The sequence below is a fragment of the Lepisosteus platostomus genome, chromosome 10, assembly GCF_059453375.1.
Source record: "Lepisosteus platostomus isolate fLepPlt1 chromosome 10, fLepPlt1.hap1, whole genome shotgun sequence".
Lineage (NCBI taxonomy): Eukaryota > Metazoa > Chordata > Actinopteri > Semionotiformes > Lepisosteidae > Lepisosteus > Lepisosteus platostomus.
Genome location: NC_142620.1, coordinates 3,237,989 through 3,265,905, shown reverse-complemented (window position 1 = coordinate 3,265,905; position 27,917 = coordinate 3,237,989). Strand labels below are relative to the sequence as shown.

The window sequence follows — 27,917 nt, the reverse complement described above, 5'->3', positions numbered from 1 at the left end:
ATGAAGTGAAGCAGTATAGAAAATATGAATAGGTCGACTAAATGGAAACTACACGTTGTATTTGCGTGTTAGCTGTTATCGTGTTAGCAGTTAAACGTTCACATCGAAAATAATATAAACATTAACAATTTTCCCGTTTCAGAACGCAGATCGCTATGTTACAACGCAACGTGCGAAACTTATCGCCATTTATGTCGTTAATTCTACCCCTGATTCCCCTAAATGTATTTTAATGTCATTAGCTGAATCCACTGTTATAGTCTTTTGAGAGTCCATGCTATCTGGGCTTTGCCCTCAAGCCGTTCAATTGCAGTTAATGATTTACTCTCAAACAGACCTGACTCCTCATTTTAAACAGGCGCTGTTTTCGCAGGATTATATCTTGAATTTCAAACTTTTATGCCTTTTTTCTGTTTCATTAGAAGACGACTTTCTCTAACTCATATAATGGCGCTGTGGAAATAACTTATTTAAGTAGATTCTACTTTTTAACATGGGTTTTTTCGTCTAATTGAAAACATGGTGCGGGGGATTGGTAAACTGCTTTTTCTGCCAGCTCTTTTGTTTTTACTCAACACTAGGCAAAGTCTGGGGTTACTGTCCGACTACAAAACATGTGGAGATCTTGAGTGTGAAAGTAAGCATCAATGTTTATTACAATATGGGGTCTAACTAGAGAAATAAGTTTTCCAGGTAACTACACCTCCAGAAAGTAATAATTAATGAGCAAGGTTTTTTAATAGCACTCGTGTTTGGAGTAGGTTTCTATTTGCTTTTAAATAATGTCATTATATATGTTATTTCAGTGCATCTACTAGCATATGTAGACTGTTTCGACAAATGTACAGTATGGTTACCATTATCACCCAGTTGTTTTATCTTTATTCAAGAATATGGATATTTTTTTTAAATACATCTCGATCTGCGTAGCAATATATTTTTTTCGAGTTCAGAGTTAACAAATTTTAGACTTGGTACTCGGTGACTTCGCAAACTATAGGTCAAAGGTCGATAACATTAATTTCGCATATTAAGGTAAACGTTACAAGCCTAATATATATATCTATTTTCCATTTTAAAGTCTATAAATACTTTTCAACGAGTGGATATAGCACTTCTGAGCCATTGCTTCCTGATTGCCAAAGCAAAATACGCAATTTTAAAAATGAATGGTGTTTTAATTGCTCTTACTACAAACTGAAGATCAAACAATGTTTTACGGCTACTAGTACCTGCTTGTTTTTTCCGTTTTTCAAGAATATGACCTTTTGTGTTTTTTTGTATCGTTTTAGGCTCAATAAATCGAGTCCGGGCCATACGAAACTATAAGAACCCCGACTGCAGATTTTTGAACTTCAGAAGCGGTGACGTAATATTCGTATATCACAAACTTTCAGGAAAAAGAGACGACCTGTGGGCAGGAACTGTATGTATTTATCTGAAATCGGATATTTAACTGAAAAACCGCCATAAGGAGCGACAACTGCTTATAAAACACACATAGTTCTTTGATTTTTATTGCTGCTTTAGAGGAACATTACACGTTTTTGTTCAATTGTTTCCCTATGCATGTTTCAATGCAAAGTACGATGATTCACTGAGCTAACATGATATTAAACATTTAAATCCAATTATTAAAACAAAATAAGACCCTGGGCTCATCTCATATTAATGCCCATAGTTAAAAATGATACTACTTGAATATATGTATATTATTGTAATGCTATACGATTTGAAATGTAAAGTCTAGTATAATAAAAGTAATGAAATTCTGGTTGCTTTCCTTTAGATCGGCAAGCGGTTTGGTTATTTCCCAAAAGATGCAGTTGAGGTTGAAGAGACTTATGCAACAAAAGAAGTCCAGGTTGCAACAAAGGTAGTGAGTTTTGCATGGTTCTCTTGTACTAGTTGGCTAAAAAAACGAAGAAAGTTTAAGAAAATCAAATTCTATCCTTGAAGTCCAAATACTTTATCTACATAATTTAAACTTAAATAAGTAGAGTTATAAGTTCACAATAACTTTGATAACCTTTGACGATTTCATGTTCTGCCAGACTTTTTCCGCATGAATTTCTGATGAAATCATCTCGTAACACTCTTGTCATCATAAATGTAATCTGATTAAAATAGGAACTAGAATAATTAGTGACCTCCTTCCCCTGTTTAATTCTTTTTTAAAAGGGGGAAAAGAGGATTCTAATGATTTTTGGGCACGATGGGATTTGGTTCTCTCAGCACAATGTTCTCATGGAAGAATTATTTTTTCCTTTCAGGAACATGACTTCTTCTGTCTAGACGGAAATGGTGCTTTCATAGAAAGTGACTCCAGTCACTGGGACAGTGAAGAACATCAGGAAGAAACAGCAAGAGATGAAACAGAAAGTCCAGAAGCAAGTGGCTCTGGAAGAGGCTCTGTAACAGAATTTAAGAATAGCAAAGGTATTGCCAAAGGGCAAGAGAATGGCCCGGCAGTACCGCACACCACTGACAGAAGCGAGGAGCCCAAGACTGTTGAACGAGGTGGGTCACATTGGCTTGGATCTGGAATTACTGGATGGCTGGGCATCGGAGGCCAAGAGGATGATGTTTCCCAGGAAGAGAAAGAGGAACAATACTCCTTTAGGAGTAGGAAGATTGCATTGGATCTGAAGGACAATGATTTAGATGGTAATAAGCTGGAAACAGTGGCAGAAGCGAAAAAATCTGGTTGGCTTGGGGGACAACTATCAAACATATTTGGTCTTAGTCAAGAAACTCTGTCTGAAGTCGGGGGTCCGGATGCCCCCGAAAAACAAGGAGTAAAAGTCACACTGCAGGACAGGGGTCAAAGTCCAGCAACGAGTAATAAAAGGGTGATAGCTGAGACAGAGACTACAAAGGAAGAGGATGCACAGTCCAAGTCTTGGCTTAGCTTTGGTGTCGGGGATCTGTTGAGCTATGGTCAGAAGAACAGTGACAAGGAAGGTGAGGGAAGGGGAGAAAATACTGAGGGTGAAAGTAAAATGTTAGAAACTGCTGTAGATGCGAAAACACCAAGACAGGATTTTAGTCAATCACAGGTTCATACTGTACAGGATCAAGAAGCAAAAGATCCTGGTGGAACAACAACAACAACAACAATAACAGCTCTCCAGCGAAACAGTGAGCAAAGCTCCCAGATGTCTGAATTAAAAGCTGAGATGAAAGAATCAAATGCTGTTCCAGAAGTAGTGATAACTAAAGATGAAGAGCACAAGAAAGAGGAAAATACAGGTTGGTATGGCAGTGTCTATGATAATATTGTAGGATTTTATAAGGCAAGACGTAAAGCTGTTGATGATGATAGTTCATTTCAGGGTTCTCAAGAAACGGGCAGTCAAGAATATACTTTAGGCAAAGAAGTTAAAGAAATTCAGGGTGAAGAGTCTCAATCTATGTATTCCATAGGCAACATTAAAGATTATGATCGCAGCAAGCATATCCTAGGAGAAGAAAGTTTAGCCAAATTTTCAGATGAAGACAAAGAGCATGTACTGTCTAAGGAGGAGCCCATCATATCTGGTGCTATAAACATAAGTGGTTTGAATCAAAACAGTCAAGAAGAAAAAAATAGGCTTAAAGAAGAGGAACCACCTGCAGTTCAACTGGATGTAGAAAGTGTCATGGAACATGACGTGATCAGTTCCTATTCAGAAGATAATTTAAAATCATTAGATTTGTCAGTGGATAATAATGCCTCAAAATCTGAAAGTCTAATAGAATCTGAAGATCATACCATAAAATCTGATGGAACTGGAATAAACATTGCTGGAAAAAGTACTTTACTATCAGAAAATCAGATTGAGAAATCAGGCATTGTGCAAGATATCACTGAAAATGTAAGTGGTCTTCAGGGTGACAGTGAGGCAAAAGTAAGGATAGAAGAAACCAGTGCCAGTGAGAATACTGAAAACATGCTGAATTCTAGGTTTGAAAGCCCATTAGAAACAAAGCCCAGTACAGTTGATGAAGCTCATACATCTTCTGTGCCAGAAGACCCTGTCGGGCAAAAGCTACAAGTTGATGAAGCTCATATCATTTCTGTGGCAGCAGACACTGAAGGGCAAAATCTACAAGTTGATGAAAATCATTTCACTTCTGAGCCAGAAGACACTGTCGGGCAGAAGCTGCAGGTTGATGAATGTCATACCACTTTGTTCCCCTTAGATACTGAAGGGCAAACACTACAGGCTGATGAAGCTCGTACCACTTCTGTGCCAGTAGATACTGAAGGGCAAACGCTACAGGTTGATGAAGCTCGTACCACTTCTGTTCCAGTAGATACTGAAGGGCAAACGCTACAGTTCGATGAAGCTCGTACCACTTCTGTGCCCGTAGATACTGAGGGGCAAAAGCTACAGGTTGATGAAGCTCATACCACTTCTTTGCCAAAAGACCCTGTCGGGCAAAAGCTACAAGTTGATGAAGCTCATATCATTTCTGTGGCAGCAAACACTGAAGGGCAAAATCTACAGGTTGATGAAGGTTGTACCACCTCTGAGCCAGAAGAAACTGAAGGGCAAAATCTACAGGTTGATGAAGCTCGTACCACTTCTGAGCCAGAAGACACTGAAGGGCAAAAGCTACAGGTTGATGAAGCTCATACCACTATTGTGCCAGTAGATACTGAAGGGCAAATGCTACAAGTTGATGAAGCTCGTACCACTTCTGTGCCCGTAGATACTGAAGGGCAAACACTACAGGTTGATGAAGCTCGTACCACTTCTGTGCCTGTAGATACTGAAGGGCAAACACTACAGGTTGATGAAGCTCATATCATTTCTGTGGCAGCAGACACTAAAGGGCAAAAGCTACAAGCTGATGAAGCTCGTACCACTTCTGTGCCAGTAGATACTGAAGGGCAAACACTACAGGTTGATGAAGCTCGTACCACTTCTGTGCCAGAAGACACTGAAGGGCAAACGCTACAGGTTGATGAAGCTCGTACCACTTTTGTGCCAGTAGATACTGAAGGGCAAATGCTACAGGTTGATGAAGCTCTTATCATTTCTGTGGCAGCAGACACTAAAGGGCAAAAGCTACAAGTTGATGAAGCTCATACCACTTCTGTGCCAGTAGATACTGAAGGGCAAACGCTACAGGTTGATGAAGCTCGTACCACTTCTGTGCCAGAAGACACTGAAGGGCAAAAGCTACAGGCTGATGAAGCTCGTACCACTTTTGTGCCAGTAGATACTGAAGGGCAAACACTACAGGCTGATGAAGCTCGTACCACTTCTGTGCCAGTAGATACTGAAGGGCAAACGCTACAGGCTGATGAAGCTCGTACCACTTCTGTGCCTGTAGATACTGAAGGGCAAACACTACAGGTTGATGAAGCTCATATCATTTCTGTGGCAGCAGACACTAAAGGGCAAAAGCTACAGGCTGATGAAGCTCGTACCACTTCTGTGCCAGTAGATACTGAAGGGCAAACGCTACAGGTTGATGAAGCTCGTACCACTTCTGTGCCAGTAGATACTGAAGGGCAAACACTACAGGCTGATGAAGCTCGTACCACTTCTGTGCCTGAAGACAATGACAGTCAGAAACTACAGGTTGATGAAGCTCATATCACTTATGCGTCGGAAGCAAATAGTGACAATCTTACTACCAAGGAGACAGATACAAAAGCAAATATGGAAATTGTTCGACAATATGAGGAAGAGCCTCACAAAATGGGAGTCTCAAAAGAAAAATCAAAGATTTTGATGCAGGAAGACCTATCGAGTAAAATGGAAGGATTGTTTCAGGAAAGCTCAGATAAAGAAAGTTTGAATAAAATATATGACGTGGATGTAGTATCACCTAAAGATGCACCACCTCTGGAAAAGCAGTCATGTAATGGAGAAAAATCCACTATAATGAAGAGTGCTGTAGAACTTAAAGAGATTATAAACGGAGAACATCATCCAGAGAAGGATTCCAGAGATGATATTCAGCATGATTTATATTCCCTAAATGTGTCGGATGTAAGGACCACACACTATAATCAAGGTCCATTGTCAGAGCCCAGGGCTGACCTTGAAGATACGGTTATTTCTGAAGGAGAGGTGCTGCCAGTTGATGGTGATGCTGGTGAACATGTAAAAAACTCTATAGACAACGTGCAATTAGCATTAGATCTAGGGTTAAAATCCCGAGGCGATGAAAGTCAGGAAACAACCCTGATTAAGCAGCCTTTAAGCACAGAACAGCAGCAGGGTACAACTAAGAGCATCGTGATAAAAGAGAGTGCAGACAAAGCTAATGAAGAGAAGCAGAAAGCCGAGGTACCGACCCAGGCACATTCAGGAGACACAACAGCAGACCCTCTGATAGAGATGGGTGATTCTGTGCCATCCCCAAATGTGCAAACAACTGAAGATGGGATCGAGGTACAGTCACAGCAAGGCAAAGTTTTGAATGATGTGTTGCCTTTGGTACAGCCGGCTCCAAAGGGCCTTGATGATAAAAATCTTGACTGCTCCTTACCAATTTGCAGCAGGGAGGGACTTGAAAAGACTGGAGAAGGTAACTTTAATGTCTTGAGTTCAGATACTCAGTCCCTTGGTGTAGCTGAGGATGGATCCATTTACAATGAGAAAAGCTTCTTTAATGGCGAGCAGTTGTTTCCCAGCAAGGATGGAAGTGAGGAAGGCTGTATTGATAGGGATAGCAGGTGGGGTGGTTGTAAAACAGCTGTTCGTGACCAGCAGGGTGAAAGACAGAGGGAAACAAGAGAGCCAGGTCAAGGTGGGGTACTTTCAGGAGGCACAGGTCTTTTAGATACAGTAATACACGAGCCAAGTCATGTTGAGAGACCATCGATATTAGATCAAAGAGCACAAGATGGCAAACTCCACAGGGAGGACAGCAAGTTAACTTTTGAAGGCGAAGCTTTAAGTGATTTGAAAGATACACTAGCTGCTTATTCCAATCGAGAAGGGATGGATAGGTCGCATACCCAAATGAACAAAGATGAAGATCTCCACGCCATAGCCTCTGAAGAAAAGGATATGACCCACTCAGGAGCCAAGTCTAAAAATATCCACTGGGATGAAACCAGCAAAAATACAATTTCCAAAGAAACCTCGAAAGACAATGAGGTTTTAATTCCGGAACAACGCACTGAAGGCACTGAAGCATCACTTTCAATTAGGGATCAAGAAGTAGTGCATGAATCCTCAATCCAGTCTTCAAAACATCTCCGCCATGAGGCTGAACTCCAGGATGTCCCACACTGTGCTGCGCAGACCACCAAGGATGCAAAGGTCTTTAAGGAATTTAAAAAGATACAGGCCTATATGACAACACAGGATATACAGTATTTGCTGGATATGTTTGGGAGGCATAAGCTTTTGTGGCTTGACTACAGCCTGGAAAATACAGAGACTGGAATCTCAGGCCTGGGCGATGATGATCTGGCTATTTTTTCTGATTTTGAACGTGTTTTGGAACATCATCAGGAAACAGTTTCAGTTTCAACAGGTTCAAGTACTGAGGGAAATGTGAAGGAAGATGACTTTCATTGCAAAAGCATGGCCCTTCAAAAATTAGAACATCTTCTGTCAACCCTAAATTGTAAATCCACTGCAGTGGCAGGAGATATCAGTGTAAATGAAAATTCAGGTACTACACACATTAGTTGTTTTTTTTTCAAATGAAACACCTAATATTGCAAGCAAAAATAGAATTTAGTGATATATAATCAACGCAATTAAATAAAGTATACATTTGTGATATTGCTTATAAGAATTAGTTTTAAGGTCATGGCATTATTCCATAATGTACTTTGAAAGTTTAAGTAAATAACTCAAATATTTTTCAGCAATACCTTGTTTTAATTTTATTTTTTCTGATCTGCTTGTCTAATTATTGCTGCTAGTGTTGGGTATCATTAACAACAGTGATCTATTTTTAATGTATGTCACAATCAGTGCTTGACATCAGTTGTCATTTGTTCTCTGATACACGTAACTCCAAGTATTTATTTTGACTGTGGATGTATTTTTTAAACATCGCGGAGACACAGTGATGTGTTAATTAATTAATTATATTCTTTATAACTTTTTGGTGATAAAAAGTTCTGTTATTGAATCCCAATTATTACATTTTTATTTTTGTAGGCACGGATATGTCAGACTGTTTCACTGTCCCTTGTGTGAAGGAAAGGAACAGTGAAAATCGTGTTGAAGATGGGGCAGGACAAGGCCCACATTCCACAGCGAGCAGAGTTGTGGTGAAACATGAGAAAACTAGGAGCACCCATGAGCACGCTAGAGACAGCGATGGCCACACCAAAACTCACACGGCTGCACAGGAACACGCTACAAATCTGCCAAACGGGAGCACAACTTCTCTGCTCGCTGCACAGAAGCAAGATCCAAAAACTGGTAAAACAAAATCAGATCAATAAAACTGCCTTTCTCTGTGTGTATGTCTGTGTGAGAGAGAGTGTGATTCTAATCAGAAGATGCCTGTATTTTTTCTCCATTTGTTCATGTGTTATAACAACCAATTATTTAAAAAATGTCTTATTTACACATGACAGCAGTTCTGTTACTGTTGGTACAAATGTGTTACAAATGTTGACTGACCCAAAAATTGATAAGGACATCTTTTAAAATAGAGAAATACCTTTTGCTTTGTTACACTGAACAGGTGACACTGAATTGGGTTCAGCCCTGAAGCATGTAGTCCGAGATGGATCACCTTCCCATGTTGAAAGTGACTGGTCATCTGTCAAACTTCAAATTATGAAGGTAAGGGTGTTTTTTTTTTTTTATCCTGATGTGGCTTGTTGTGTTTTAATTAATATCCATATCCATAATATCCATTCTTATAGCGGTCTGAATTTCACACTATTGTCTCACTACCTCAGCAGTATGGTACTGAGATGTTTACATCTTTTCTGAAACTGTTATGTAAAATTATCAGTTTAATTCCTACATTATACTGTTATAGTTAGTGGATATTTTGATCTAAATACATTGCCAAAAAATATTTTAATCAGCCATTGTATGTTACTTTTGAAGCTTGCTTTTTTAGGGAGTATTTAATAAATGGAAGGATTTTGGATATCTCTAGATCTGAAGCTAACTTTGAGATATTCAGTAGAAAACAGCTGTTGTGTGCCTATTGATTAAACCAGTCGTTAATATGAAGACATTCATTGACATGTTGTTGTGCTTGTAGCTGATTATAAATGAAAGTGACTACCTTTAGTTCAGTGTAGTATTGTAGACTCTGCTGTTTGATGCTTCACTTATAGTAGTCTCCAATTTATTCCTACCCTTAATGAACTGTAAGTAAACATTGATTAAGCAAAGGAAATTTTAATTTATAGTATGAAAGGGTATTGAAAACATCAATAACATAACTAAAAAATACTTTTTTTTTCTAAATAAAATGTCTAGACGTTTAAATGTCCTGTAAATAAATGTTGAAAATAATTTTGGGAAATTTAATCCTGTAACGTTCTTTAGTCATCTAGTAGTTTCATGGAGCCTTCGAAAGGTTATGGAAACTTCTGGAAGCTTCTAGATTTCCATTGGTTATTGAAGGAAGACAGAAGCCAAATGATCGGTGCCACTTTAACAGAGGGAATTTCAGTGAATTCTCCAAAGAATTTATGACAAAACACTGTTGTTGTGTTCGCCTTCAAGAAGTTCAAGGCTAAGGGGATGAATTGGTTTCATTACTCTGCTCTCCTCCCCACTGAGAGCTGGTGTGTGGGGAGCGTTCTGGCGCACTATGGCTGCCGTCATCCAGGTGGGGCTGCACACTGGTGATGGTGGAGGGGATCCCCATTACCTGTAAAGTGCTTTGAGTGGAGTGTCCAGAAAAGCGCTATAGAAGTGTAAGCAATTAATTAATTTAATTAATTAACATAAAAAGCAGCGTCTGCTGGAATTTGCAGTAGGATTTAAAGAGGAAGTAATGTCAAGTTCAGGGATAAGGTGAATGTACTTGAGCGTTACAGGTTGCTGTGGGTGGATAAATAATTTTGGTTTCGGCTGTACATCCTTGGACGTTTCATTTAGCATGGAAGTTTTCAGTTTCAAGCAGGCTTTCAAACGTCATGGACGAAAGTTTGATTCCTCTGCCGTGTTTAATTCTGTTCATATTAATTTAAGTCTGTGGTTCGAAGCAGGTCGACTTGTTTCATCCTTGTAGCTGATGATTAATGTTTATCAAGGTGTCGCTTTAAGATGTGTTTTTTTTCCTGCTTTAACTTCTTTTTGAAGGCCTTGCTTGCTGTCATTGGTCTGTCGTGTCACCGGTGTGAAATCCGATGTGGGTGACGCAGGGCTGGGGGTGTGGGTTTCGTCTGAAAACGATGCTCAGGGTTGCGAGCTGTTTTCCTCTCGAAACGGGTGGCTTTTCTAAAAACTGATTCGGAAGACAAAAAAAAAATGTGAAATTTCCAGGCTTGTCGAAATGGAATTGTACCAGGACACCGGGGAGGTGAGTGAAGTTTTAAACGACAGCGGCAGTTCTGACTAGTTTGTACAGGTGGACAGACAAGTGAATACGTGGAGGGCAAACTCGAGTGGATTTCCCCCACACCGCACGCGTGCTGTCCATTCGTTTCACTGAAATATAAAAAAAAGAGAAAGTGTATTCAGGATGAACATACAGGAATAGGTGGTGTCTCTTTTACGTAAAGTCGAAACAAAACGAATGTGAACTCAGTGTGAAGTGCTGACACCGAGGAACAGGAGCCCGAATAGCACAGCCCGCCATACATGCCTATTATGTAAGCATTGCCATGACGTTCACCGTGTAACGTAGATGGTATGGGGGCGCACAGACTTTTGTGGGCTGCGTTTACTCGGTTTGTAATTCGTTATCCGCAATCGGCGTGGTGGTATTCATGCAAGCAGCTGTAACGCCAAGACCCGCACGGTACGAGCACGCCAGGCCGGACTGACAGTCCGCAGCCGGTGTTTGTGTGGCGCTCGACAATTGGTGACGTGCGGAGCAAACCACGTCCAGAAGAACCACCCGCCTAGAGGGGGGTCGGGGTATACCCCGTGCTCCGTATAACGCTGTTTAACCGGGCAATAAAGCCTTCTTGATGAACACGGATAAAATGGCGTGTGTAAAAAAAAATTATTTGGAATATTCAACAGAAAAGGGCGGATTATATTTTTAAAAAGTATTTACAATAGGAAGCCTCGCACCCCCGCTTGCTTGTACGTGCGTAAAGCGTTCCGTTTTACGCTGCGCGCTGCCTAAACAGGACTCCGTAACGATGAAGTGACAGACGAGACGAGCCGAGCCGAGCCGAGCGGAGCCGCGTCTTGGGTTTTGTATATATTACCGTTTCACCAGGAAAACGGGTAAACCGAGTGGTGGCGGACAGAGATGATGCCAGATGAAAGCGTAAACGACCTAGTCGGCGGCTCACCTGATGGGACGGCTTTCACAGTTGCAGCCAGAACGTACTATAGGCTAGCGGTGGAGAGAGTCAAGGATGTGAGTCTTGCAACCTACGAAATTGCCTTCCCCTGTCTGTTATCTTCCCAGTGACGTCCTGTGGTTGTATTTCATATTCGTGCTTTCTCGTGAACCGATTGCCAGAAGTGAGAGAAAATGTTAAATGTCTGAAAACAAGTCAAACCTTGCAGCCGGTGCAGTGACGTGCCAGGCGGTGTTTAGCGCACAAAACACCGACTTGTTTTTTTGGCGTGTGCAGTTATGATTTCGTGTAGATAGCGGTTCCGTAAGATCGCAGACAGTTACATTTTCTTTCCGTGCACGTTCATTTTAAACGAGATCCAAGAAAAGAATAACATTAGAGTTGTAAACGGTGGCGGTAGTTAGTGGCAATGCTTCATATAATATATTTTTAACTGGTTTTCGTTTTTTAGTTTTTACCTATCCCGAGGTTGACTTCCGGCTTTTACTCTTCATCGTTGACCAATTTGCAGATACTTTTTAAGTTGGCTGACTCGGTCAGTTCAATTCAATTCGAACTTTATTGTCCACTAGAGGAAATTTGTTTTACGACACAGTCAAACACAACACAATGACAAATAAACATCACCAAAAGGGAAGAGAATACAGTAGTGTTACAGGTGATAAGAAACAAGAGACAGGGTAGTGACTTGGCATTAAGTGTGTGATTGCAGTGCGGATGAAAGATTTCCTGAGTCTGCTGGTTTTACACCTGGGGGCACAGAGGCGTCTCCCAGCTGGGAGAAGTGTGAATTCGCAATGGAGGGGCTGAGACACACTCCCTGATGCTTTTGGCTTTCTGAGTCACCCTCTGTAAAGGATGCTTAAATTGATTCGATTATTCCCGATTATTTTGTCACTTATATTCACAAATTTACCAGCCTATTACAGTTACCAGTACTTATGTTGCCAAACCAAAAAGTGAAGCAGTATGTTAAGACACTTTCAATGAATGGTTTGTAGAAAAGTGTAAGAATAGTTTTATCCACCTTAAAGTAGCCAAGTTTCCTAAGAAATAAGAGTCTCTTTTGGCCTTTTTTATAGATAGTGACACATTTGTCCCATTTTAGGTTTTCGTCAATGACCAGTCCCACGTACTTATAGTCATCAACAATTTTAACAGGCTGACCATCAATTATAGTGGGTTTGGAGGTGTGGTATTTTTCCTAAAATCAATAACCAGTTCCTTTATTTTTGAAACATTTAACTGTTGGGAGAACTCGTTGCACCAGTTAGTAAAATCATTTAGAGTGGGCCCATGATGGTTTTCTGTGTCCTTTAATAAACTCCCAGAGGTGTGTCATCAGCACACTTAGACTTAATGAGAGGTCTATCTGTTTGCTTATGCAGTCATTAGTGTGCAAAATATACAGCAGAGGGGACAAGACACACCCCTGTGGTGATCCAATTGACGTGTAGCGAATGTCAGATAAGCACTTCCCCAATTTGACCTGTCAGTGCTCAGTTGGGTTTACATGCTTGAGGATATTTTGCAATGTGTCAAGTGTTTCAGGAAGCTGACTTGTAAACATGTCAGTTGTTGTGCTGCTCTTAATCAGTGGTTGTGTTTCTACATAATAACATGTTTATAGACCATAGACACATCCCACAGCAATGTTCTGTTGATGGTATCTAGTCAGAATTGTTTCTAATTCAGTGTATTTCTTTTCCAGCATCCTGTATATGCAACTTAAAAATTGCCTTCCAAGAAGGTAGATTATGACTCTTCATTTAAAAGAATGATATCCCAATTCCATTTAAAAAAGGAATTAATGCACACCCTCAGTGACCAGCATTACTGTGAATTAAATCATTTTCCCAGGGAGTTTTTAGTCCAAAATATACTTCTTCCCAAAGATGACATGAAAAAGTTGTAATGAGCTTTTTTGCTTGGAGTTGTCAGTAATGTTGGTTGTGAACACTGAGATCCTCTGCTCGTCCCTTTAATATTTCATTTTGCCCTCTTCCCCCCTCAGGCTGTGTCGTCCTTGCCCGAGGACATGAGGCCTGGCCCTGACCTCTACGGACTGCCCTGGGAAGCAGTCATCCTCACTGCTTTTTTGGGAGGAATGACTGTGTTGATGTTCTTCTGTAGATCCTGTCGTTCAGTAAGCATATTCCATCCCTTATGTCAATTAATTCAGTCTTATTCAGTCTGTATTTTCAGAAAATACAGTTAGCTTGCTTAAGCCTCTGTAACACCGCATTTTTCTTGTTGCGTAACAATGATGCAACTCGTTCTCATTCAGTCATATATCCATGCATCGTTACAAGTCTGCTTTTCCCAATGAACCTCATGACCACCCAGAAGCTATCCTGGAAGTAATCAGTCCCACAGGGTGCACCAGCCGCACGTGGAGAAACACCAGCCCATCCCAGAGCGCGCACACTCGCTCACACGAGCATGCAGAGATCACGTGGAGACACCATTTAACCACACCAGCACGTTCAACTTTGAGACTTCATTGGCATCGTTGTACGGGATCTGGTTCGCTGAGCTCGTACAATCAAAGACGTACAGTATGACGATAGACCATAAAGCTTAATCACAGAGTGCATCCACCCAGCACATTGGGAACCAGCCTAAACACACTCCAGTGATGAAACAAGTAACAGTGGGGCCTGATGGAGTAACGACGAGCTGTGCGAGATATAAAATGCGGAGGTTATGCGCCTCACCTCTAGGTAGGTGCTGTTATGAAACCTGCTAGTCCTTGTCTTAATAGACCTGAGCCACCTAGCTGATGCCCCATGTGTCTTTGTACCCGTGTCCCTGGGGAGATACCCACCGAGAAGGCAGCCGTGTCTTAACGTCACGGGGAAAGCTGTATAAAGGAAAAGGCTACGTTGCTCCCAGGACTGCAAGGTCTTACTTAGAATGACCTTTCAGGATAATTTAACCTTTATATTCAGGAACAAAGAAACGGCAAAAGAGACGCGATTAGGGTCTTGAAAGAGAAATTAACAACAATAGCGGTCACGTTTTGTCTGACTCGGGACTGAAGAGAAATCGGTGGATTTACTGTAGATCTTTGGCTGGGTACATGTGAACACAGGGCCTCAGTTCTCCAGAGAATGGCGCACTGTGGGTGTCCTGGCAGTCAAGCCTTATTGTGGAGCCTGAGGCTTTTGACGAACGAGAGTCGATTGGATGAATCTGCTAGCTTCCACAAGCCGGCTGAGCACCAGAATACTGAGAGGCCCTCATTTGTTTGTAGCTTTTAGATGGTTTCTGATGCGGCAGTGCGCGGGTGGACATGGTGTCTCTTGTGAGAATTGGGTCCTCTCCAACACCTTCCCCAAAGCACGTGTAGTAACAGGAAACTTGACTCGTCTCACTTTCTGCACCCACCCACTCACACTGCTCACAGGTCTGCAGCTTCACCCAGGCAGAGGAGGGAAATTAAATCTGTCGGCAAATTCGTAAAGACCCATTCACAAAAACGAAGACCTTTATTATGTGAAGTGATCCTACAGAATTATAGGTTGTTGATATAACCCTGACAAAACTGATAATGTGATTTGATTTTCTAATTTTGATTTGATTCAGAAATAGCCGGGAATATGACCTATCTTGTATTCCATGCCTTTAAAATCTTAAAAATAGGTGCTTCCTAGTTGCGCTTGCTAGGCCTGGATTACAACCAAAATAAATATATTAAATAATAAATCTTGCCTGCATTTGGTGTTCAATATTTTCCTTAAATTAAACTTTTTTTATGTATGCGCTTTTTTTTTGTCTTAATATTGTTTTGTAAGAGCTTTTCCTCACATTTCTCCTTGAAATGTAAGAAGAAGAAACTCCAGCTGGACAGATAAAAGGAATATTTTGTGGTACAATAGGGAGATTATTAACATAATGTCAGGGGATATCTTGTTTGTGAAATGTGGATTTAACAGAAGTGATGTAATTGTATATTCAGAGATGTCTATCTGGGCAAATGGGTGCTTTAAAGAACACTGCCAGTGCCTTCCACAGTCCTGTGATGCAAAAATACATAACAGGTTTGCTGAATTATTTGGAAGGTGTATTGTCTGTTTCATGACCTCAGTTTACTATGTGAAAAAAAATATTTTAACTCCTTAATAAGTCTGAATTTTAACGCTTTCTAACAGCATCTTCCCCTTTCTTTTTTTCCCCGACAGGTAAAAAGCAGGTTGTATGTTGGTGAGTATAGAAATGTTTTACCACCTTTTGAAAAATACTTTGTATAGATCTATAAAGTTTGAATGTTGTGTCATGACCCGCCATTTGTATACGCTCTGCACCTGTACTGTGTTATGCTGTCGTGACCTGGCGTGTGGGCTAGCAGGCAGACTTCAGCCTCTGCCTGCAGGATCGAGTCTCCCTGCGGACGGCATCCATTTTGTTTTCTCTGAGGCAGATCCTCCATGGGTGCTCTAGTCTTACGAGTAAACAGAAGCCAAAACATACCGTTCTTTGCTTACAAGCAGGTTGTTTGTGTTTTGTTTTGGGGATTTGTTTTCCCCAGGAAAGGAGAGGAAACTTGGAGAAAAAGTAGCAGAGCTGCTGGAAGAAAAATGCAAAGTTCTAGAGACCCTGAGCGAGTGCAAGCGAAAAGTAAGCAGGTCTCCTTTTCTGATTTTACCCTTATTCACTCTTTCAGACCAGCACATGTTAGTGTCTTTCTTAGAGCTCGTACTGTTCACCCTAAAAAGAAGGTTGGGTTGAGTTGGGTTTTTTTTGTGTTCGCAGTACGAAAAACTGGAAACCACTCTGAAAAACGGCGGCCTTTCAGAGCAGGCCACAGAGAAAGAGAATCTGCAGGTAATGGAGTGTATGACAGAGGGTGTCTGAATAAACCTGGCTTTGCGTAGCAAAGACCCGGGAATGTAAATATTAAAACACTTTCCCTTTCTAGAGTGATATCAATTTAAAAAAAAATGTTAAGAATTAAATACAGTATTTGCAAAACCAAAGATGCTGCAGTTATATTAAACCTGAGTGGTCTTTCGTGCAGGAGAAAGCCGTCCATGTGATTAAAAGCTGACACATAGCAGTACAGTGGCATGGTGGTTTCACGATGCTGCCGCACAGCTCCAGGGTCTGTGTTCAGTTCTAGCTCAGGGCACCTGTGTGTGTGGAGTTGGCATATTTCCTCGTTTTTGTGTAGGTTTTCACCAAATGCTCCAGTTTCCTCCCAGCTCCCAGAGACGCGCAGGTTAGGCTTGAGTGTCCCATTCCTGGGGGTTAGGGGTTCAAAGTTCAACATGCCGCCAGTACTGGCTGTCGTGTGAGCGGAGCGGCTTCCTCTCGTCTGTGGGGCCTGTCCTGTTTCTGAACTTGAAAGACTTCTAAACTCGGAGACTTGCTGTCTTGTTTTAGGTCATGTCTAAGAAACTTGAACAGTCCAATGCGGAACTGAAAGATGAAATTGAGCGCTTGAAACAGGATCTGGATTCTCAGAAGGCCACACGGTCCCAGCAGGGGGAGCTGGTGAGTGACGTTTGAAAGTGATCAGGAGAAAACAGCTCTCACTCCCAAAAGCGATCTTACCATTTCTCTTTGGGGTTAGGAGATCGCTGCAGGCTGGTGACTTTATTTTCTTTTCTGCTTTAAAAAATTGCTAAATGAAGTTGGTTTTGCCTAATACATTGAACATTTTGAGATTGGAATGATTAGTAATATATTTGCTGTATTGTCGACAGCTTGCTGGAATGCAGTTATCTTTGAAGAGCTTGGAAGAAGAGGCAAGAGATGTGAAATCACAGATGGAGCAGGTAACTTGGGGTTATGGCTTGTTTGTTTTACCTTTTTGCATAATAATGATGCAATGCAATAATAACGAATGGTGACTAGCAGCCATATTCTTTATAGAGCTGCTATGTTGTTCAAGGAGTTTTTGAAAAAAAGTATGTTTTTGTTGTCTATACCACTTGTTTAGGCACAAACAACTCTGAAAGTCTACGACATTAACAGTGAAAGACTGAAGAAAAGTATCCAAACAGCACTGGAAGAGAACTCTCATCTTCACGAGAGTGAATCCCAGGTATGGCGTATTCTGCATTTGTTTTTTTATGAACGCCTGAAACTCAAAAATAAAGCTTCATAAATCCTCTAGCATCATTGCTTGCACCATGTTATTTGTGCTTGTTCTGTTGCTCAAGAATGGTCCAAGAGGTTCAAAATCTTATAAAAGAAATACACATATCCTACTTTCTGTTCCACAATTCATTAAATTGCAAGTACTTTATATATTTTTATAGGAACAGTGTTAAATGTAATTAAAAACAAACTGCACCGTCGGTGTTGGATCACTTCTGTTGAGACAATACAGTAGGTCACCTATGTATCGTCATCCATCAGGTCAGATAAGTAAACAAGTGGTGTTTGGCATGCGCTATCGTTAAGGAAAATGGTGGAATATTTTCTTTCATTTCTTCAGGGTTGTGGATGATAAAGTTGACACGCCTCGGCCGGTTGCCGTCAGACGTGCCACCTGGGTGCCGCCGTGTTTAAAGGGCTTGTCTGCTTTGGATTTTCTTTCAGCTTGCACAGGAAGCCGAGGGATGGGAGGAGCGGCTGAGCGAACTTGCTGAGGAGCTGAAGATGTGCGAGAGCTCTCGGAGAGACATGCAGGCAGACAGCTCAAATAAGGAAGAGCAGATCAAGGTGAAGCTGTTTTTACTGTAACGTGCCCTGTAATGGGCATAGGCAGCACTCTTGTTCTGAATGTATGTCTGTTGTGCACTAGATGTGTGATGGAGATTGATTCTCCTCGATTCTGGTGCGGTCCAGGTGTTGGGATTTTGGTAGAAGGCGTGTTCACGTTTCCTTTCGTGTTGCCCATCCAGACTCTGACGGACTGCCTGCTCAAGATGAAGGACTGGGATTCTGAGCTGGAGGAGGATGCAAATGAGGAAGAGGAAGAAGGGACGAGCACAACAGAAAACGGAGATTTAGGTACTGCTCTTGTTCTTCTAGTCTTTTTTTATTGTAGAACAGTTAACAGAGACTCTCGTACAATGAGAGCCTTTAAAACATTGTGTATAAAAATACAATCAATCTTTTATTCAAAACCTCCCCAAAAGACTGGACTGGTTACATTTGTTTAGCATTCAAGGCTGGCACATGGAGGACAGATGATTTTCCACATCAGGATAAAGATACCACCTCCTGTTTTTGACTAGTTATAACAGTTTGAAACCAGTCAAATTTAATCAGTTTTTTGTATTTCAATCTCTTTTGAAACAGATATGCATCAGAAGCAAAAGGTGCAGAAGCTCATTTATGCAGCAAGGGTGAGTTTGAAAAAAACATTGGCTTAAACCTGTCAGATGAGATTTTTTCAGTTTTTTTCTTTTTTATTTGTATGTGGCTAATAAGAGACGCTCCGTTTCATCCATTACTAAGTAAAATAATACAATATAGTTCAGCCTTCATGCGAAGAGGAGTTAGAATTTGAGAGTGAGTGTGAGTGTTTCAGGGCTGTTTTCCCTTTCAGATGAATGCAGATTTAAAGTCTATGGAGGAAGAGAAGACCAGGGTCTTTGCCAGACTTGCGGATGAAGTGAAAACGAAAGAAGATCTGCGAGGTGTGTGAGCTACTCTAATAACCACTCGGACTTGCTACACAGAGACCATTTTTAACTATGGTCATGTTTTGCATTAGATGCTTTTGGCCAACTAGAAACAAAGTTTGTGAAGTGTCTCTTAAGCATAGGGCTAAGTTTAAAAAAAACGTGTTTTGACTTTCCTTGCTAAAATGTGCTGTAAAAGCGCGTTTTCCCTCCATAGAGTAAATCAGCCCATGTTCATAATTTTAATTGGCACTTCCTGTGTTTGTGGTAACAAACTTCGGGGGCCCAGAAGCTCAGATTGCACTTTGCTTTGGCAGATCGCATCGGGAAGCTTCAGACGGAGAAGAGCTCGCTGCAGGTTGAAAGTGCCAAGTACACTGACGAAACACAGAAACTCCAACAGAAACTGCAGATCATGACTGAGATGTACCAGGAAAATGAACTCAAATTACACAGGTGCTTAGCCGTGCCTGATTACATGGGGGCTTGTCGTATGTAATGCATTCATTTCTAAAACAGAAGTTTTAACAGAAGTCGGAAAACTTCCTGTAATAGAGACGGGCAGTGAAGGTAGGGGGCTTTTTTCTCACGTCTTTACCGCTAGAATAATGCATTTCATCGGTTAAAGCTTTGTAAGCAAGCACTTAGCAACTTATCTTCACTTACTAATGTGAGGTTTTTTGCCAGTGTTGCTGAAGCAGCTTTTGAGAAGGGTTTTGGGACTGTATTTCAGACATCATAATGGAATAGCTTGTGAGGAGATGCATCACATACAGCATTGCACTGTACAGGGGGGTTTAAAGCCGTTCATGAAGTGTTTCCTATTTTTTGTGTGTGCTTGCATGATAGAAAGCTGACGGTGGAGGAGAAGGAACGCTTGCAGAAGGAGCAGAAGCTCACAAAGGCCGATGAGAAGATCAGCCTGGCAGCAGAGGAGCTCAGCACGTATAGGTAAATTGTACACCTGCGGAAATATCGTACACAGCCGACCCTACTGCTCACAGGTGTGCACAAGGCACATGCACCTCATTAGCTGCAGTTGTGCAGAATTTCAATGTTCTCCATATTCCTGCATATTGATTGAAATGTTGGAATGATCAGTTTGATAACTTTGGCAGTTAAGTTTTAAACCTGGTAATTTTAAATGTTGTTCTTCTTTTAGGATTATTATAAAGATTTTCTGTTTGTACATACCTGGAAAGTTGCTTTTGATGGAAGTTGGGACTTGGTTTGGAATCTGTTTACTGCATTGTGTAGGTGCTTTTAAAACATTTTTAGCAACTTTTTATTTCCAACATTCTTTTTTTTTTCTTGTAGGCAAAGAACCAAGGACCTTGAAGAAGAACTGGAAAGGACATACCAGGCCTATAAAAATCAGGTTTGTTGTTTTAATATAGAACATTTTTATTACGTTAATTAGAGAGTATTGTCACTTCTAGATAGTACAATCCAAATCATAGACTTTTTAAATGCCAGTGAAGGCAGATAATTCTACAGAACTGAATAATTTTAGACTTTATTGAACACAGCTGATGATAAGATTTCCTCCTTGAAATGCAAAGCTAAGGTTTAAGTTGTTTGCTTATTGTGTTGCCCAAGTGGGTAATGCAGGTCATATGTAGTGCACACAGCCATTGTGTCTTTGTCTTGTTCTGTATGAGTCCTTTGGGGAGAAGGTCTTTCTGTTAAACCAGCTTGAACTATATTGATCTTGTGACGGCTGCCCTGCTTTCCTTATACTGGATTCCAGTTTGGTTTTTGATTCCAGTTGAAGGTATTGCTTGCCTCTTCTACTTGGTTTATCCAGAACAGTCTGTTTACAGTGTGCTTGTCTCTTTGCTCTTGTGTATTTCTCAGATTTCATCGCATGAGAAGAAGGCACACGATAACTGGGTGAGTAGGGAGGGGGCAGTTTTCTGGATTAGGATTTCTGCACAATATCTAATTTCTTCTTTTTTTTAAAAAAAGAAAAGTTTTGCTCATCTGTGACCTTGTCCAGAATTCCTCTGCGCACTGTTAAATGTCGGAAGGCACACAGCTGAGCGTTGCGCACAGGTGAAAGCGGTTGTCTGCATGGGATATGGCTTGATTAAAGAACGTCTATAACCTGCGTCTCACACAAACTGGTATTCTTGCTTTTCCGTCTGTGTTCCAGCTGGCAGCGCGAGCAGCAGACCGAGACCTTGGTAACATCAAGAGAGAGAACTCCCACCTCCGGCAGAAGTAAGAGTGCCATGAGAGACGTTTAGCCACACTGGAAACTACACCATGGAGCAGAGCGGTTTAGGGAGAACAGTAACATTAGTGTACCTTAGAGCTGCATTTCCTCGCCTCACCCCATAGATAACTGCTATGAAAAGCATTTTTTGACTTTGCTCCTCATCGGGGTGATGTGTTTTCTGCTGTTGCCATTTTTATGGTTCAGTGTCAGGCAGGTCCGTGTCAAGTTCGTTTTGATGTCAGTCTGGCCTTGTTAGTGTGTGTTCAGAGTGTCGCGTCCCTCTGTGACCGCCGTGGGGAGTGGTATGTAGCTCTTCGGTGAAACGCAGGGTGAACTGGGTGCGAACGATGTTGATTCTGTGCAGGCTGACGGACGCGCAGTTCAGACTGGAACTGGTGGAGAAGGACCCTTATGCGCTGGATGTTCCCGGGCGGCCCCTGTTCAGAGGTGACTTTCTCTCATCACCTACACGACTTCCAGCTTTCGAGTTTGGGCAGGTTTTACTCAACAACGACGTGGTTTTTACCTGTGCAAATAAGAAAATTAATGAAGCCCTAAAACATGCAAGTATAATGAATACCACCTAAAGGCTCGAGCTGAATGTTTAAAAAATTTAATAGGTTGTAACTCCGTTTCAAAGAACGAACAGGCGTAAAAATTGCCCTCTGATGCCAAGACGTGGAGACCCGAGGCAAAGTAGTAATCCACGCATAAACAAAACATGGAGAAATAATGTACAGTCAAACTCCTGAAATCTTTACCATAGGGATGATAACATTATTTTTTAATCATTGGAGTGACTGAACTTGGAGAATAAAGTGTGCCCCAATCAGAGCCATCCTAAGGAAAATTATTGAAATTTGCGTTATTTTCACTTGATTTAGTCTGCAACTGTTTTGTTTGCCGTTCCTCCTGTGTGTTATGCCTTTTGATATACCTTGAACAAAATACATTTATATTGCGCAAAAATATATGCAGAGGCATATTTATATAACCAGAATGTAATGGAAGAAATGGGGTTACTCTTCTTACATACTTCTTTTTTCCCCCTCAAGATTCTTACTTAAATTATAATGCTGTGATTTCTCTCCGAGTGAGTTCCTGAGATGGAATCTGTGACTGTTTTACGTGCCATTCCGCCCCGTGGTGGAACAGGTGCCCGTTGCCGACTCGTCGCCTTCAGTAGCTCGTATCGAGACAGTGGGGAAAACGCGTTCCGTCCGGAGCCTCCGGAATGGCGGCCCGTTCGGTTTGCGGAAGACGCTGACCCCCCCCCGTGGTGTGTTCTGCCGCTAGGTGAGAGGTCCCCCTTTGGCCCCTCTCCGCTGGGACGGCCTTCCTCGGAGACCAGGGCCTTCCTGTCCCCTCCCACGCTGCTGGACGGGCCGGCGCGACTCTCTCCACAGTTTCCCGGCGGGCCTGGGGGCAGAGGTGACGTGTCCGTCGGGGCTGTCTGCGTATCGTGTGGCTCTGCGGTGCTATGGGCACCTCCGTGATCCTGTTATCAAGACACGTTTATTAATAAATACATTGCTGCTGGAAATTGGTACACACAACGTAGGACTTACATTGCATGTCCCATCAGCCACATTTCATGAAGGTTAAGCAGTAAATCAGTGCTGAGGTGACTGTACCTTTTAAGTTGGATTTGGAAGAGATTTATAACCAAATTGTGGGAGAAGGTGTTTAATCTTATTATTTTTTAGAAAGTGTATTTTTGTCAGTAATCATCATGTCTGTGTTCGGTATGGGGAAAAAACAACATCAATCATTTGAGAGCTTGTTTTCCTCATCAGTAAGCAGGGTCACAAATAGATGGGTAGTGTTCTTGCTGTGAGCAGTCAAAAGCCTGAAACAGTAGAAACTTGAAAGGTATAGTCACTGTAACTAGCATTACATGTGTAATTGTGCTACATGCATTGTTTGAGCATAGCAGCAAAATTCCCTGAGTCAGTGTTGCTTTGTTGCTGAGCAAAGCTCTAGCCCCGATCATTGCAGTTACTAGCAATCTAATAAGAGGTTAAAAAAAAACGTTCATTCTTTTCTGCAAAGATTCAGATTTTAAAACAAGTAGCAAAATGTTTTCTTAAACATACAGCAAAAAATACAGGATGCTGTTGTGAAGATGTTCGTTTAGAAATCTTTAATACATTAGTAAAGAAAATGAGCCGTGCTCTTGTTGTTCTTGTTGTGGCTGGAGTGTTTTTGCGTATTGAATTTAGTATTCAGAAATAACATCAGGCTATTTGTTTTATATTTTGTTAGCATCGAGAGGTCCTCCAGTTCTTAGTGAAGGTCTGGACTGTGACAGGATTTTGGAAAACCACGGCTCTCACTCTGACAGTGGATCATTGTCTCCTACATGGGAAAGAGACAGGAGGGTCCAAGTGCCCCCACCAGGTACAGTGATGGTCATATGTGTGGACACCCTCTGGATAATATCGGGCATTGGTCACTCATCTTCTGGCTTTGGAGGCTGAGCAGCAGAAAGAGTAGCATTGCTCTGTTGAGATATTCATCGACTCTTTTTATTCATACGCATATATACTGTATATTTGTCAGAGACACAAGATGCATTTAATCCTAATCTAGTTTATCTTGTGGAATGTGTTAATATATGGGTTAAGTTGTCTTTTTATAGCAACATCTATTTGTGATGATCATCAGGCATATTCTGACAAGCTTCAGTATTTCTGGATAAAATCTCCTCTTCTGTTTCTGCCTTCTTTCATGATCTGTTACTGATTATTAGAGAGCTTTTTTCCAATATTGGAGCTCTTTGTGAGTAGCTGAATGAGCTTGTAGCACAAAGCTGTTAAAAAAGCCGAATAAGCAGACTGTTTCTCTGAGTGCTCAGCTGCTTGACACATTTGTGCCAGAGATTTCTGAACACTTTGACCATTCTGACACCCATTTTTTAAATAGTGTCATTTTCTGAATTAGCATGAAGGAGGAGAAGACATTGTAACGTTCTTGAGGGACATTTGCTCTAAGCCAAGAGAACAAATGCCATTATCTGGAGGGTGCAAATTGTTATGGCATCACTGTATTTTGTTAAAGAAAATGATAGTTGATATCGTGTTAACTGTCCTTGACTTTATACAGTGTTTTTTTCATTTCTTTTCAATGATAGACAATACTGAACTAGGATTTAAAAGTAATCTAAGTGATGCAGACAGACGTTTTGCCTGATGCTTGCGCTTGATGCCCACGTGTGCCTTTTACAGTGCTTGTCTGTACCTTTTGAACTTCGTTCTCTCAAAATATTTTGCTGCACCGTTTTGAAGCTAGCATGTCATTTATGAGAGTGCACTTGATGTTTGACAGTACTGTACAGTGATGGGACTCCTTTGCAACAGGTCCATAATCCTTCTCACCACCATTATCATCATCATTATTATATCACTGTTTATTCTAATGCACACTAATTGACCCTCTTTTTCAAACTAATTTATTGCAAAGTAAGTCTACAGTTTATTGCTTGAATAAAGTTGCATGTGCTGGTGGTCACCTGATTTTTAACACGTTCCTCTTAACAATAGTTTTCTTTCTAGTGTTGTCCTTAATGCTGGAGTTATGCTGTTTTTTATGTAAAAGAGAAAGGACAAGGTGGTTATATTCTGGCCTCAGGGATTTTTCAAGTCCTTGCACAGGAGTATCTTCTGTAGTTTCCTAAGTTCAGAAGTGATTGAACCTCTGTTTTGCATCTTCTGAAATTATTTTCCTTCACTTTTCGCACCTTACCTATCCTATTATGTAAACATGATTTTTATTTGTTCTTTGTACAAAAAGATTGTTTTACTTGACTGTCTTGTATTCGGGAAAAGCTTTAATTTATGTAGAATTGCCATTTGTCTTGAAGACTGAGATAATATTTTTGCACAAGATTTTATTTTACTTCCATGATGCATTTCTTACCCTAGTTCACCCAGTCAAATCATGACAGGATGGCCCACGATATACAAAATGCTATATTTAAAAGGAAGGAGATTTGAAGTCCTCCTTTAGTGTAATGCTTGACATGTACCCGGAATTAAAATGGGACTGCTGTTGTCCTCCAGGATATCCGTACCCAGACCCCAATGTTCCCTACCGGAGGCCACCTCCCAGACTGCCAGGTCCTGCTGAACCACATGGGTACAACCCACAGCCAGCGGACAGACCCGGTGAGCTGTCCTGTCATTTGTCATTGAACCCCAGGATTATCCTTGTTCATTTAGACATTTTTCTCCACTGCTGACATCGAGCACTGCATGGCGTAAAAAATAGAAATGCTACGATGAACGATGAATCTCACGACATGGTGCTAGCGAACTCGTCTGTGCTAAAAAAAGATGTTGAAGCATAAGTGTCCCTTGGGGTTAAATGAGGGTCTTTTTCTATTAAAACTAGCAGTTTGGAAAACACTCCAAACTAGCAGACTTCTAGTTATCTGGCTACTGCCTCGTGTACCTCCAGTTTCTGACCTAAAGACCTCGAGTTGCTCTCTTTTCACCAAATCCTCGAGTGTTTCTCCAATGCTGCAGGAGGAACTGGAATGTGCTATTGGTTGTGATTGAGTAGTTTCTCTTCCTTTACAGCAGAGGCATCGTTTCCTGAAAACAGTTCGGATACTTCAGGGGTAGCAGAAGGCGAGAGTAAAGACGTAAGTACTGACGTATTGTTTTAACATTAAGCAAATAAAAAGAGTTGTACCAAAATAATTTTAGAAACCATCTCCCCAAAATGGAAACAGCTATGCAGAAACAAACTGCTGCTGATCTAGGCTGCCGATTTCATGCAAAGCGCCGTACTGTTGGCTGTGTTGTTGGAACAGTGTGGGTGAAGTCTCTTGCTCGTGGGCATACCGGCAGTGATTCAGCTGGGATTCGAACCCACAGCCCTCCGGTTACAAGGCCAGAACTCTGACCCCTGCTCCACACTGCTGCCTCTGTCTAGAGCTTCCTGTCTATACCTGGTGACCCGCGTGTTCCCCCGGATGCTGACCCCAGGGGGGGGCCCCCCTTCGGCCTCCGCATGCGAGGGCCACCCAGAGATCACTTTCCTCGCAGGCCCCCCTTCGGACCCCCGGAGCTCTTCCACCCCAGGGTCGCCGGAGCACCCCCGATGGGCTGTAAGCATCCGTTTCTTTAACGCCGCGTTGCCCAGTGCCGCACTGACGAAGAGGGCGGAAGCTTAAATGAAACTAAAACCCTATGATGTAAAAACAAACAAATGCACTCCGTTTAATTTGTGCTTCACAGTACGAGGACCGCTTCCTCCTCCTCCGCCGGGAATGTTCCCCCGATTCGCTCCTCCTCCTCCTCCACACCACCTGGGGTACCCCCCTCCCAGACCGCCTTCTGACGGCTCGCCCAGGCCCTGTCCCGCAGGCGGCGAGCAGGCGGGGGACCAGCTGCCCCCCGCGCAGGACATGATCTGAGCCCGGACGTCCCTCCCGCGGGACCCCTCCGTGGGAACAAGTGGCATGTTGCTGATCCGACCCCACGTTGATCCTACCCCTCTGGCACACGAGGTTTTCGAAGTGAAAGGAGGAGGTGGTCAAGAGTTTTTCTGAGCTACAATGAGCCACAGTGGGCGTTAAGAGCTGCGGGACCTGTGTCACAATAGAGAAATGTTTACTTCTGGATTATTTTCATTCTGAATGTGTGTAGTCTTTCGGTCCTCAACATTTCTTCTGTGTCTAGGGCTGCTTGATTGGTTCTTGAGGTGAATAAATAACAGATAAGCAGTGCTCAGTATTATTCCTCTAAATTAGCCAACTGTTGCAGCACTGGACTTATATTTCAAATTTGTTTTTGTTTTTATTTGCGTCAATGCCATGGTGTTTTATAGACGGAAATGGTCTGTGAAATGTGTAAGTTTTTGAAACACTGAATCTGCAATGTGCAATGTTTGAGTATCATACTAGAGGTTTAAATGAATACATTATTTAAAAAAATAATCTAGTTCCACTATTTAATAAAGAACAGGAGCAGGAGTATGTGACTGCTTCTACGCAGAGCCTTTTGAAATCCCTATGTAGCTGCCACACATAATTAATTAATTGCTTTTAAATGATTACAACTAAGTTGCTCAAATCCTTGTTTTAAAATGTATATAGAGAATTTGTATTAATATTGTGAATAGGGAGGCATTGTACAGAAGTGTCTTTGCCACATACTGTTTTTAATTAACTCATTGTACAGGATGATATGTTCATGTTTTATGTAGTCACCCTATGCCTGGCACTGTTGCATGGCGATTAGGACTACTGCCTCACATCCTGCAGGTCTTTCCTTCGACTCTGATGGAGGGAGCCTGTCTGTGTGGAGTTTGCATGGTCCCACGGTATTCCTGTGGGTTTTCACTTGGCCATCTGGTTCCTTCCCACCTCCAAAAGACAAGCCCAGTAGGGTTGACTGGATTCCCTACATTTTCCCTTTCCTGGGCAGATGCTTGATCCTAGTACTTCCAGCTTTGGGACGAACCGGGTGACCCTGATGGGCCAAAGCGCCCCCTGTGTCCTCTGTGGCCATTCTGTTGTTCATTGAGAGAGTCTTAAAGCCGTCCATACTGTTCCTGCCAGCTGGAGTCTGTCGAAATGGGGGGACTTATCAATTGATTAAATGGAAAAGGCGTAACTAAAGTTAAATTGATCGTGTGTATGGTGGTGTGTAAAAATAAAGATACTGCTTTTTAAAATCTACAA

At 41.8% G+C, this 27,917-nt stretch overlaps 1 protein-coding gene across 6 annotated transcripts; it reads left to right on the top strand.

The window, feature by feature from the left end:
* Positions 1-100: 100 nt before the first annotated feature.
* On the top strand, positions 101-27,917 carry mia2 (MIA SH3 domain ER export factor 2). Of its 6 annotated transcripts, XM_088647540.1 has the most exons (30): positions 101-637; positions 1,293-1,426; positions 1,790-1,876; positions 2,274-5,348; positions 5,406-7,629; positions 8,127-8,393; positions 8,662-8,762; positions 13,440-13,571; positions 15,610-15,631; positions 15,957-16,045; positions 16,181-16,252; positions 16,811-16,921; positions 17,134-17,205; positions 17,370-17,474; positions 17,975-18,097; positions 18,280-18,388; positions 18,680-18,726; positions 18,930-19,020; positions 19,323-19,461; positions 19,855-19,956; positions 20,323-20,383; positions 20,863-20,898; positions 21,161-21,228; positions 21,591-21,673; positions 22,523-22,657; positions 23,492-23,626; positions 25,288-25,392; positions 25,807-25,871; positions 26,165-26,339; positions 26,470-27,917. In XM_088647540.1, the coding sequence occupies exons 1-30, from the start codon at positions 520-522 to the stop codon at positions 26,646-26,648; spliced, it is 8,262 nt and encodes a 2,753-aa protein (XP_088503666.1). In that variant the 5' UTR covers positions 101-519; the 3' UTR covers positions 26,649-27,917. The 6 variants fall into 6 exon arrangements, with proteins under 6 accessions (XP_088503666.1, XP_088503668.1, XP_088503665.1 ...); XM_088647542.1 differs by lacking the exon at positions 5,406-7,629 and having other exon boundaries at positions 2,274-3,252; XM_088647539.1 differs by having other exon boundaries at positions 2,274-7,629.